The sequence below is a fragment of the Ovis aries genome, chromosome 1 (genome assembly GCF_016772045.2).
Source record: "Ovis aries strain OAR_USU_Benz2616 breed Rambouillet chromosome 1, ARS-UI_Ramb_v3.0, whole genome shotgun sequence".
Taxonomy (NCBI): Eukaryota; Metazoa; Chordata; class Mammalia; order Artiodactyla; family Bovidae; genus Ovis; species Ovis aries.
Genome location: NC_056054.1, coordinates 73862072 through 73874430, shown reverse-complemented (window position 1 = coordinate 73874430; position 12359 = coordinate 73862072). Strand labels below are relative to the sequence as shown.

Below are 12359 nucleotides of genomic sequence, written 5' to 3'. Positions count from 1 at the left end.
CAAACCCTTGGACGAGTTCCTTTTTCAGGATCCTCCTCTGTAAATTCCAAATGTCTCAGAAGCTCTGAATACCAATCTTACTCTCTTCAGCACAGTGAAACCTTCATGCTCTGCTTGGGTTCTACCTCCATGTGCTACAACAGTAGGGTACCTCAAAGTAGAAAAGCCAAACTATGAGATTAATTTCACGTGTTTCCTTTATCTCAAGAATCACCATCTTATACTATTTACTCATCAATTCCAGACAACAGCTGTCCTACATATTTTACTCTATTTTATAGTTTTTCATTTTGAGGGAAGATGCAAAGAAGGAAAGGCTGCTACCAATAGTCTGTCACAGCCCTACAAATCAGTTTTTAAAACATTTCCATTGAGGTGAGGTGAAGTCACTCAGTCATGTCCGACTCTTTGCGACCCCGTGGACTGTAGCCCACCAAGCTCCTCTGTCCATCGGATTCTCCAGGCAACAGTACTGGAGTGGGTTGCCATTTCATTTCAATTATCAATCATTAAATGTAGTTTTAAAAAAATGAAACTGACAGAGAGACACAGACATCTGAGCTTGTTCGTTCAATTATTTGCACATGGTACCCTGACTTTCAAAATCATGGCCTAGTAATTTTGCTTTGTAATTGTGACATGGAAAACTCAGTAATGACAATACGAAGAAGAATTTATCTTATCATTATTATAACTATATTTGGAGAATACCTCATTATTTTTATTTAACTTGCAGGGTCTGTATGTGTGCACTGAGGCGTACATATACATGGGCGTGGTTATCTAAAGAAAACGAAAATGCTTTCCTTCTTTCACAATCTTTATATTGCCCAATGTAATTGATTCCTCAAACAAGTAATTCAGGAAAGAGTTTAGTAAAAAGAAACCTTGGTTAAGGTAAGTAACATAAAATTTACAGTTATAAAGCAAACTAACTCATTCATCATCAGATTCAAATTTGGTCCACTGGCCAAAAATCTAAAGTCTAAATATTGGTCCACATATTTACAGACAGACAATACAAACAGCCAGTTATTTCAAATATATAAAGTTTAAATACCCTGTGAAGATTAAACAAATCTTATGTTTTCAAGTAAATAAAGGAAATCAATTCAAAAAATTAAAATACTGTTACAGCAAAGAAACATATTGAAACCACATAAAAAAGACAACTATGCAACTGAATCTTGTATTTGGGGCTGTAGGATTTGTGGGACTGAGAAGAAATACCGTAAAAATATTTTATGACATACAAACATGAAAGTTAAACACACGAAAGTACAAAAGAAGTGCGAGTGAGGAAACTTGTAAATGAAAGGAAAAAAAAGTTACATTTGTCATTAAAAAAAAAAATCTATCAGAATTAATTACTTGACCACAAGACACCCACTTCAGGTTTTTTTTTTCCACTTGATACATATATACTGTAGCAAAATTTCCTCTAAAATGTTTCAACACAAAGCATTTAAAAATGAAGGCTATTCTGGTAAAGCACACCAAACTTGTAACATTCTGCCCTGCAAAATGGCAAATAATGAGACCTAGGAGAGTAACACTTACCTGTAACCACCATGCTGGTCATGTTAGAGTTTGGACTACTGAGAACACTGCCTGAGAGTAGTTCGTCAGATCCTCTCTATAAAAACAAGAACAAATTGGCATAAGACCCCTTTAAATTTAAAAATGTTAATCTGAAAGTCACTTCTCTGTAACTTTTCAAATACTGTCACTGAAAAATGTCAGGTGTTACACTACTGGGAATAAAAAAAATTTAATTCCTGAAATAATAAGTTAACTCCACTCTCCTATTCGTAAGTTCCTTTCTCACAAAGCCAACAGTAGGTCCTTCCTTCCATTCACCCGAGTCCAAAAGGCAATAAATAGGAAAAATGACTAGGTTTCATAATCAAAAGCTTTGGAAAACTACATCATTTTTTTAATAAGCAAATACCAAAGCAGTTGAACTTTCTCATAGACACTCCGAATCCTCCAACCTCATATCCTTTACTCATCCAGATAACTCAGGTCTTTAGAAAATGAGAACTGCACACTAATGATCTGGACAACTCATCTTCACAATCATTGAAATTACACAGGTATATGTTTCAATGGGTAGAACACTGTAAGTAAAGGCAAAATCTATGGAATGAGAAATTTCTTTCTGCCAATATAAGAAGAGACAATCATGTCTTCAAATCCTTTAAAGAAAAATCATATGAATCATTATGTTCATATGTTCTTAGAACTACAGTTTGTTCAAACCAAGCAATGTCGTTTCAGCTGCTTTTAAGATGTGCATACTTACAAAAGTACATATGAGCACACTAATTTTAAAATAGCTAATCAACTGTTTTGCCTATCTGAAGTATGTCTATACTTACATACATTGGTAATCAATATTTAAAATAACTAAATCAATACTAGCTGATTTAGACAAACAGTACAAAGCTGAATGCAACCACCAAAATGGAAAAAAAATATACAAAGATAATTTATCAGAGCATTTCAGAAAGTCCAAAACAATTCTAATTAACCATAAGCTTCATGCTAATCTGTGTTAAACTCATTCTTTAATAAACTGTATCACAACAAATATAAAAGTGATAAATATTCATATGTCATTGTCCTCATTGTTTTAAAAGGGAACTTTTTATTAACATCAAGCTCAGAGAAATACAAGAAGAAAAATAAAAACACAGTATGAAGTCACATTAATGCCACATTTACATCATCTTTAATTTTTTAGTCAAGGTATGGAAGATACAGCACGGCAATGTTTTATAAGGACATGCCATACAGAATTAGCTACTTAAGAGATCTTTAAATTGTGGTCCCTAGAGCAACATTAAAAACCTGGAAATTTCCTTAGTGAACTATGTTCTCAGATCCATCCTAGACCTACTGAAGAAAACAATGGAGACAGGATCCAACAACCTGAGTTCATTAACAAGCCCTCCAGGTGCTTCTATTGAATGCTAAAGTTTAAGAACTGCTAATAAACATTACTGGTTAACTATCAACAACAAAAATGTTTCCTAGTTTGTTTTCTTTTTAGTTTTTTTAGAACACTGTTAGATTTAGAATAAAATTGGGAAGAAGGGACAGATTTCTCATATACACCCTGCCACTACACACGCACAGCGTCCTCCATTATCAGCATCCTCCACCAGACTGGTACATTTATTACCAAAGATTAATGTATCATATCTACCCAAAGTCCAGTTTAATAAATTAAGGTTTAATACTGTACATTCAATGTGTTTGGACAAATGTGTAGTGACATATATCCATCTTTTAACTTTTTTTTTTAAACATTATTTTCACTACTCCCAACATCCTCTGTGTTCTGGCTATTATTCATCCAGACTCCTTCCAACCCCTTAATTTTGTTGTCTCCATAGTTTTGCCTGTTTCAGAATACAGGTGGAATCTTACAGTATGAAACATTCTCAATTGGCTTCTTCCATTTAGTAATCTGCGTTATGCTATCAGGAATCCCCCATGTCTTTTCATCGCTTGAAAATTCATTTTGTTTTACTGCTGATAAATACTACATTGTTATGTACCACAGTTTACTAATCCATTCACCTACTGAAAGACATCTTGACTGACTTCATGTTTTGGCAATTATGAATAAAGCTGCTGTTAAGATCCATGTGCAGGTTTCTCTGTATATGTAACTTTTCAACATCTCTGAATAAAAATCAAGGAGTTGCTGGATCATATAGCACAAGTATGTTCAGCTTTGTAAAAACAGCTTATTTGTTTTCCAAAGTGGCTATATAATTCTGCATTCCCAACAGGAAGCTATGAGATTTCCTGACACTCCATATCCTCCCCGGCCTTTATGGGTGCCAGGGTTTCAGATTTTGGCTATTCTGATAGTGCAGCAGTACCTCACTGTTGCTTCCGTTTGCATTTACTTAATGACATATGATGCGGAGCATCTTTTCATATGTGTATCTGCCATCTGTATATCTTCTTTGGTGAGGTGTTTGGTCCACTTTCTAATCAGGTTGCTTTCTTACTGCTGAGTTTGAAAGTTCTGGGTATTTTAGATAATAGCCCTTTGCCCCGTGTATTATTTGCAAGTATTTTCTTCAAGTCTGTGGCTTGTCTTCTAGTTATCTTTCACAGAGAAAAAATTACTGATTTTAATCAAGTCCAGCTAATCAATTATGTTTTTCTTAGGTTATGTCTTTGGTGTTGTACCTGAAGAGATACCTTTATACCTAAGTTATCGAGATTTTTCTCCCACATTATTTTCTAAGAGTTTTATAGTTTAGCATTTTACATTTAGGTCTATGATTCACCTTGAGTTAATTTTTGTGAAAAGTTTAACGTCTGTCTCAATTCATTCTTTTGCACATGGATTTCAGTTGTTTCACTAGCACTTGTCAGAAAGACTTATCTTTGCTCCACTGTTTTGCCTTTGCCTCTTTGTCAAAAACAGGTTTGACTATATTTATAGGGGGCTCTATGCTGGGCTCTCTATTCTGTTTCACTGATCAATTTGTCTATTCTTTCACAAAAACAAGGCTGCCTTGATCACTGTGAAGTGAAGTGAAGTGAAGTGAAGTCACTCAGTTGTGTCCGACTCTTTGCGACCCCATGGACTAGCCTACCATGCTTCTCCATCCGTGGGATTCTCCAGGCAAGAATACTGGAGTGGGTTGCCATTTCCTTCTCCAGGAGATCTTCCCAACCCAGGGATCGAACCCGGGTCTCCCGCACTGCAGGCAGATGCTTTACCATCTGAGCCACCAGGGAAGCTCTCTTGATCACTGTAGCTTCATATTAAATCTTGAAGTTGAGTAGTATCAGTCCTCCAACTTTGTTATTCTCCTTCAATACTGTGTTGGCTATTCTGGGGTTTTTGCTTCTCCATATAAACTTCACAATCAATTTGCTGATACCCATATAACAACTTGCAGAAATTTTGACTGGGATTGACTCTATAGATCATTTTGGGAAGAACTGACATCCTGACTATACCGAGTATTTCTATACATGAATATGGACTTCGCAGGTGATGCAAGTGGTAAAGAATCCACCTGCCAATACAGGAGATGTAAGAGATGCAGGTTCAATCCCTGGGTTGGGAAGATCTCCTGGAGAAGGAAATGACAACCTACTCCAGTATTTCTCACTTGGAAGATTCCATGGAGAGAGGAATCTACTTGCTAAACACCATGAGAGCACAAACTCACACAATCAATAAAAATACAAAATAAATTTAACAATGACACACCAAAAAGGATCAATAAAATCAAGCTTTTGGTTTTTTGAAAACAACAAAAGAGACAAAACAAAAAAAGATAGCTAATTATACCTCATTAATCCATGCACATAAGAATAAAAGCTCAGGGAAAAAACTGAAGCAACCAGATGAAAACAACTTAGCTCAGTGAATAACCTCATGGAGCATAATGATACCATTTTCTTACAGTTGCAGGACTTTTAAGAAAAATAAACTTCTAGGCTATTTATGCCACTATATTCTGCATTTGCATTTTGTTGGCACCCCACTCCAGCACTCTTGCCTGGAAAATCCCACGGATGGGGGAGCCTGGTAGGCTGCAGTCCATGGGGTTGCTAAGGGTCGGACACGACTGAGCGACTTCTCTTTCACTTTTCACGTTTATGCACTGGAGAAGGAAATGGCAACCCACTCCAGTGTTCTTGCCTGGAGAATGCCAGGGACGGGGGAGCCTGGTGGGCTGCCGTCTATGGGGTCACACAGAGTCGGACACGACTGAAGCGACTTAGCAGCAGCACAGTACTAACATATACATACCCCTGTAATGTGAAAAATTAAAAAAAGACACTGCATATTTCAATTAGCTAGCTCTATATGACCAAAAAGAAATAAAATTGGATCCCCACCTAATATAGTGTAGTAACTTTTTTTTTGATGAATTAGAGACAAACAGAATAGATAAGACTTTAAAATTTTTCAGAAGAAAATATCTTTTTATCTATGAGTGTAAGTCACAAAAGTGGATTACATACTATGTAATGAATACCTCAATAAGTTTCAAAAATAAGAAATTGTACAGATTGTAATATTTGATCAAACATGATTTTTAATGAAAATAAGAGAAAAGAAAAACAGAACAAAATCTAATTGTTGTAGTTTATTCAGATAAGATTTTGAAACAGTTTCTAAAAATTTGAGCCAAAAAATGACTCTAAACTTCACAGAGTAATAAGAAACTTTAAAAGACAAGTTACTCATAAAATAAGTAGCAAGAGATTAGTTTTCAGTACATGAAATGAAAATTACCCTTAATCTTACTCACAGTAAAAAAAAAAAAAAAAAGAAAGAAAGAAAAATCAATACTAGACTTATATGCCATCTCACTTCTCAGACTGGCAAAATCCCAAGCATTTCAATATGCTGGGCAGGCTATGGAGAACTGAGGAACCTGCATTTCTAACCAGCAGTATAAAGAAATGAGATAATTTTCCATATTTAGCCACTGAGTGATTTCCAGGGCATATTTACCTTCCAGGGCATGTTTATCATTACGTTAAAAAGTCAAAGATATTAAACCCTGTGTATTCTGTGCTATCTTTTCTCTAAGATGCTAGGAGGGAGCATGCAGAAAAAACTCACATTTGCTTCTATTAAATAAAAGAATAAACCAAAAATTAATGAAAGTAGAAACCCTTTCTAAGGGGATAGAATAAGCAAAGTAGAATGAACAGGAGCAGAAGACATCTACGAATGTACCTTGTTTTGCAACTTTGGAAAATTTATTCAAAGTGAAAAACTATTCCCTAAAAATGAAAATCAAAATGTAACAAACAAATCTAACTATTAGGGTGATGGGAGAACCACACACAAAATTATCTCAATAAACTTTAAGATCCTGTAATTGAATTGGGCTAACCAAAAAATTTGTTTTTAAATAAAAATAAAAGACATGTTTTTCATTTTTACCAAGAACTTTACTGAACAACACATTCACTATTTTGTTCCACTACTTTCTGCCATTTTTCAGGTATAACTTCATAATTCTATCATCTAAAAACTTTTTTTGAGTAAAGAACTATTTCGGGTGCTTTATACAGTCTTCTAGGGAATTGAAATCTTTTCCATTAAGTGAATATTGTGAAGACCAAACTAAATGGAAACGCAAAGGTGCAATATCTGGTGAATACAGCTGATGAATCAGAACTTCCCAGATAAGTTCTAATAGTTTTTTTTTTGGCCTGGTCATCAAATAAACATGCGGTATTGCATTATCCTGATAGAAGATTATACATTTTCTGTTGAATAAATCCATACACTTTTTATTGGGTGCTGCTTTCAGTTGGTCTAATTGGTAACAATATTTATTACAATTAATCACTTGGTTCCCCAGAGGGAGCTCTTATTAGAGAACTGCTTTCCAACCCCACCATATACACATCACCACTTTCTTTGGATGAAGACTGGTGTTTGGCTGGTGGTACTTCAACTCTCTTGTCCCACAATCTCTTCCATTCCACCTGATTGTACAATATCCACTTTTCACTGCTTGTCACAGTTTGTTTTAAAAACAGAACGTTTTTGCTATGTTCAAGTAGAGAACAGCATTGAGAAGGTTTTTTTCACTTATGTGGAACCCAGACATCAAAACAATTAATATAACCAAGCTTGTGCCAACGATTTTCAAGGCTTGATGTGACTATTTTGAGTATGTCAGCTATCTCCCACATAGTGTAGCATCAACTGTTCTCAATGAATGTCTCAATTTGATCACTATGGACTTCAACTGGTCTACCCAACCTTGAAGAATCATCCAGCAAAAAATCTCCAGCATGAAAACTTCGATTAACCACTTCTGACGCGTTTGACCAGTCACAGCACCTTCTCCATATACTACACAAGTCCTTTTTTGTGTTTCAGTTGCACTTTACCTTTCTTGAAATAATAAATATGCTGAAAATGTTGCTTTCCCCTCCATCCTCAATTGTAAAATGGCTGCACAAAAATTCACCAATTTTAATAAGTTTTTTAAATGCATGCTGATATGATAGCTGTCACAGTACGATCTAACAAAATTGTTTCAAGTGAATAAAGTTAAAAAAAACTAACAAAATTGTTTCGACTGAAGTTAATACGAAGATAACTAAGCAATACTAGAGTCATCTTATGGAAAAACAAACAAACCTGTTGGCAAACCCAATACTATACATTTTTCATGAAATACACTGAGAACAAAAATAATTGCAAAACAAATCTTAAAATTATATTACATTGCAAAAAATATACTACAATGTTAACACTGATGTTGCTTTTTAAAGAAATATATATGCAATTATGTTAACATTAGCAAGCATTTTCAACCTACAAGAGATACCAACAAAAAAATTGGAAAGGGAAAAATAGTAAAATTATTTACGAATTGGAAAGGAACACAAATATATATCTTATTTTATTAGCTCTGTCAAGTGAAAAAATTTGGAAACAGTAACAAACCTAAAAGACATTGGCACCTTTGCATCCGTATTATTATTGTCTCTAAGGACCAGGTCCCACTAAAGGACCCGTGATTTCCACCTAACTAAAATTTTGGAGAAAAAAATAATACTTTAGGTAAGTAGCAAAATTAGTGATATTATGAGCCACTGATGGCCCAAGATGAGAAAATTTAAACATTTTTAAAGAAATGATCACTGTAGTAAGACTAAATGTAAAAATCTTTGCTTTCACAATAACACTTTGATCAACAATAAAAAATTCACGTTACACTGGAGTTTAGGCTAGAGTTAGCAGCTCATAAGGAAAATTTTTAGCAAAAATGTCTGTTTTTCTTTTAATAAAGGTGTTTTCGTATAACCAAATATTTGAGAGGCAAAGTTCTTCTGAATAGAAAAATACTAAGTAACATATGCAGGAAAAGAGTATCACCACTTTTGCAATACCCAGTGGAATTATGCAATTATTAGCTACTAAAACTCACTAGTACAGAAAGATGATGGAGCACACTATACTGGATGCATCAAGCAGAAAACACCTGAACCTACTGGCAAATGTCAACATCACAAAAAGATAACTAGACATGTTCCTTCTAGGGTGATACATTAGAAACTATACAGTACATTTACAAAGTATTCTTGCTGAAAATTAAACCTGAATCTGATCAAGTCTTATTACCTAACTACAAGTACACAAGAGATAAAGGATATGAGAAACAGAAAAAATGACAACATAGAGGTAAAGTCAAAAAAGCATAATTTTCAAATAATTATATGGAATAGATGACCCAGTTTCTCTAATAGAAAATCAAGAAAGGGGAAGGGAGAAAAAAACAAACAAACAAACAAACACAACTGTCCTATTAATAGACTTGCTTATATGCACGCTATGTCGCTTCAGTTGTGTCTGACTCTTTTCCACCCTATGGACTGTATGTAGCCCGCCAGGCTCCTCTGTCCATGGGGATTCTCCAAGCAAGAATACTGGAGTGGGTTGTCATGCCCTCCGGCAGGGATACAGACCTAAAAATACCAAATCAGTAAGCTGACTTTCCTTGATCCCTGATTTAAAAAGAAAATATACAAGATTTCTTTAAAGTGATCAGGAAATTCTGATTACTACTGTTGGAGATTACATGGCATTAAGAAATTATTTTAGGGACTTCCCTAGTTGTACAGTGGATAAGACTCCACCTGCTAATGCAGGGCACATGGATTTGATCCCTGGTCCGGGAAGATCCCACATGAAGAGCAACTGAGTTTTTGCACCAGAACAACTGAGCCCACATTATAGAGTCCCTGCTCCACAACAAGGGAGGTCACCATAATGAGAAGCCCACACACCGCAACTAGAGAAAGCCTAAGTTAGCAACAAAAACCCAGCACAACCAAAAAGAAGTTAACAAAAATTATTTTAGTGGTGGGTGGGATGGGCAAAATAAGTGAAGGTAATTAAGTGATACAAACTTCCAGTTATAAGTCAGTTACTCGGATGTATGCACAGCATGGGAAATGTAATAATAATATTGTAATAATTTTATATGGTCACAAATGGTTACTAGACTTACAGTGACCAATGTGTAATGTGTATATATGTTGAATCATTATGTTGTGCTCCTAAATCATAATATAGTATGTCAATTACACTTAGTTCAGTCGCTCAGTCGTATCCGACTCTTTGCGACCCCATGAATCACAGCACGCCAGGCCTCCCTGTCCATCACCAACTCCCGGAGTTCACTCAGACTCACATCCATCGAGTCGGTGATGCCATCCAGCCATCTCATCCTCTGTCGTCCCCTTCTCCTCCTGCCCCCAATCCCTCCCAGCATCAGAGTCTTTTCCAATGAGTCAACTCTTCGCATGAGGTGGCCAAAGTACTGGAGTTTCGGCTTCAGCATCATTCCCTCCAAAGAAATCCCAGGGCTGATCTCCTTCAGAATGGACTGGTTGGATCTCCTTGCAGTCCAAGGGACTCTCAAGAGTCTTCTCCAACACCACAGTTCAAAAGCATCAATTCTTCTGTGCTCAGCTTTCTTCACAGTCCAACTCTCACATCCATACGTGACCACTGGAAAAACCACAGCCTTGACTAGACGGACCTTTGTTGGCAAAGTAATGTCTCTGCTTTTCAATACAACAAAAAAATTCTTTAAAATTTTATTAACTATAAAAATATGTTCAAGAGGATTGACATAAAATTATCGCTAAGATTTAATATTCTTCCAAAGGAAGGCAAAAGAAGTGTACTATTATACCACTCACCCCACTTTTGTACATTTTTGAAGCTTTCACAAAGCTTGAAAAAGTAAAAAAGGTAAAAGACACTGATGGAAGAAACTGAACAAGATGCAAATGGAAAGATTTCCATTTGTGCTCATGGATGCTCATGGACTGGAAGTATACTGTTAAAATTCCCATACTACTCAGAGCAATCTACAGATTCAATGCAATCATCAAAATTCCAATGACATTTTTCATAAAATAGAAAATATCCTAAAGTCTGTATGAAACAACAAAAAATCCTTAGGAACCAAAGCAATCTTGAGAAAGAACAAAAGGGGAGGCAGCAAACCTCTTGGTCTTTAACTATAATATAAAGAGTAACTCAAAATAGTATAATATGGGCATAAAAGCAGACTATTATAGATTAATTGTACAGAGTTCAGAAATAATCCATGGTCAATCAGTTTAAACAGAAGGAGCCAACATACACAGTGGAGAAAAACAGTCTCTCTAAAATGATGCTGAGAAACCTGGACAATCTCATGCAGAAGAAAGAAACTGGACCACCATCTTTCACCACACAGAAAAATTAACTCAAAATATATTAAGAATTTGAACATAATGGCTGAAACGATAAAACTTCCAGAAGAAAACGTAAGTAGTAAGTTCCTTGAAATCAATCTTTGCAGTGACTTTTTGGATTTGACACCAAAAGCAAAGGCAACAAAAGCAAAAGTAATTAGACTATGTCAAACTTTAGCTTCTGTAGGGTGAAGAAAACCATCAACAAGATGGGGATGGAAGGAAAAATGTGCATATCATACATGAAATGTTAATATCAAAAATATATAAGCAACTCATAGAACTCAGAAAAAATAAACAGTACGATTAAAGAATGGGCAGAGGACATAAACTGACATACAAATGACCAATAGGTACACGAAAAGGTACTCAATCATGAATCAGTGAAATGCCAATCAAAATTACAATAAAGTATCACCTCACACCTGTTAGGTGGATAGATGCTATCAAAAAGAAGCAACAAGCATTGGCAGGGATTTGGAGAAATGGAACACTTGCACAATGATGATGGGAATGTAAACTGATGTACCCACTAAGGAAAACACTACGCAAGTTTCTCAAAAAATTTTACAAAGTATAACTGCATGATCCAGTAATCCCATTTCTGGATATTTATCTAAAGGAAATAAAATCACTATCTAGACATTAGCACCCCCATGTTCACTGTAGCACTATCTACAACAGTCAAGACAGGGAAACAACTTAGGTCTCCATCAATGGATGAAGGAAATGTGGTTAATCTACACATTCCTAACAGCCATAAACAGAAGAACTCACCATTTGCAGCAACATGCAAATGAGGTAATAGGGCTAAGTGAGGTCAGTCAGAGAGAGACAAACACTGTATGATCTGTATGATCTCATTTACCTGTAAACTCTTAAAAAACGAAAACCCAAAACACTGAATTCCAGAAGCACAGTCTGGGGCAGTAGGAGGTGGGGGGAGGCAGTAAAGATGGTGGCCAAAAGGTACAAACTTGGAATTCTGACATAAAGTAAAAAAGTGAAAGTGGAAGTCGCTCAGTAGTGTCCAACTCTTTGCGACCCCATGGACTGTAGCCTGCCAGACCCCTCTGTCCATG

At 35.7% G+C, this 12359-nt stretch overlaps 1 protein-coding gene across 5 annotated transcripts in view; it reads right to left on the bottom strand.

Annotated features, from left to right (window-relative positions):
• Positions 1–12359, bottom strand: part of PTBP2 (polypyrimidine tract binding protein 2) — an 83589-nt gene that overhangs the window by 57525 nt on the left and 13705 nt on the right. For all 5 annotated transcript variants that reach the window (XM_015092131.4, XM_015092132.4, XM_015092133.4 and 2 more), the window contains exon 3: positions 1561–1636. In XM_015092131.4, coding sequence (XP_014947617.2) covers positions 1561–1636 — 76 coding nt within the window. The remainder of the gene's footprint in view (positions 1–1560; positions 1637–12359) is intronic.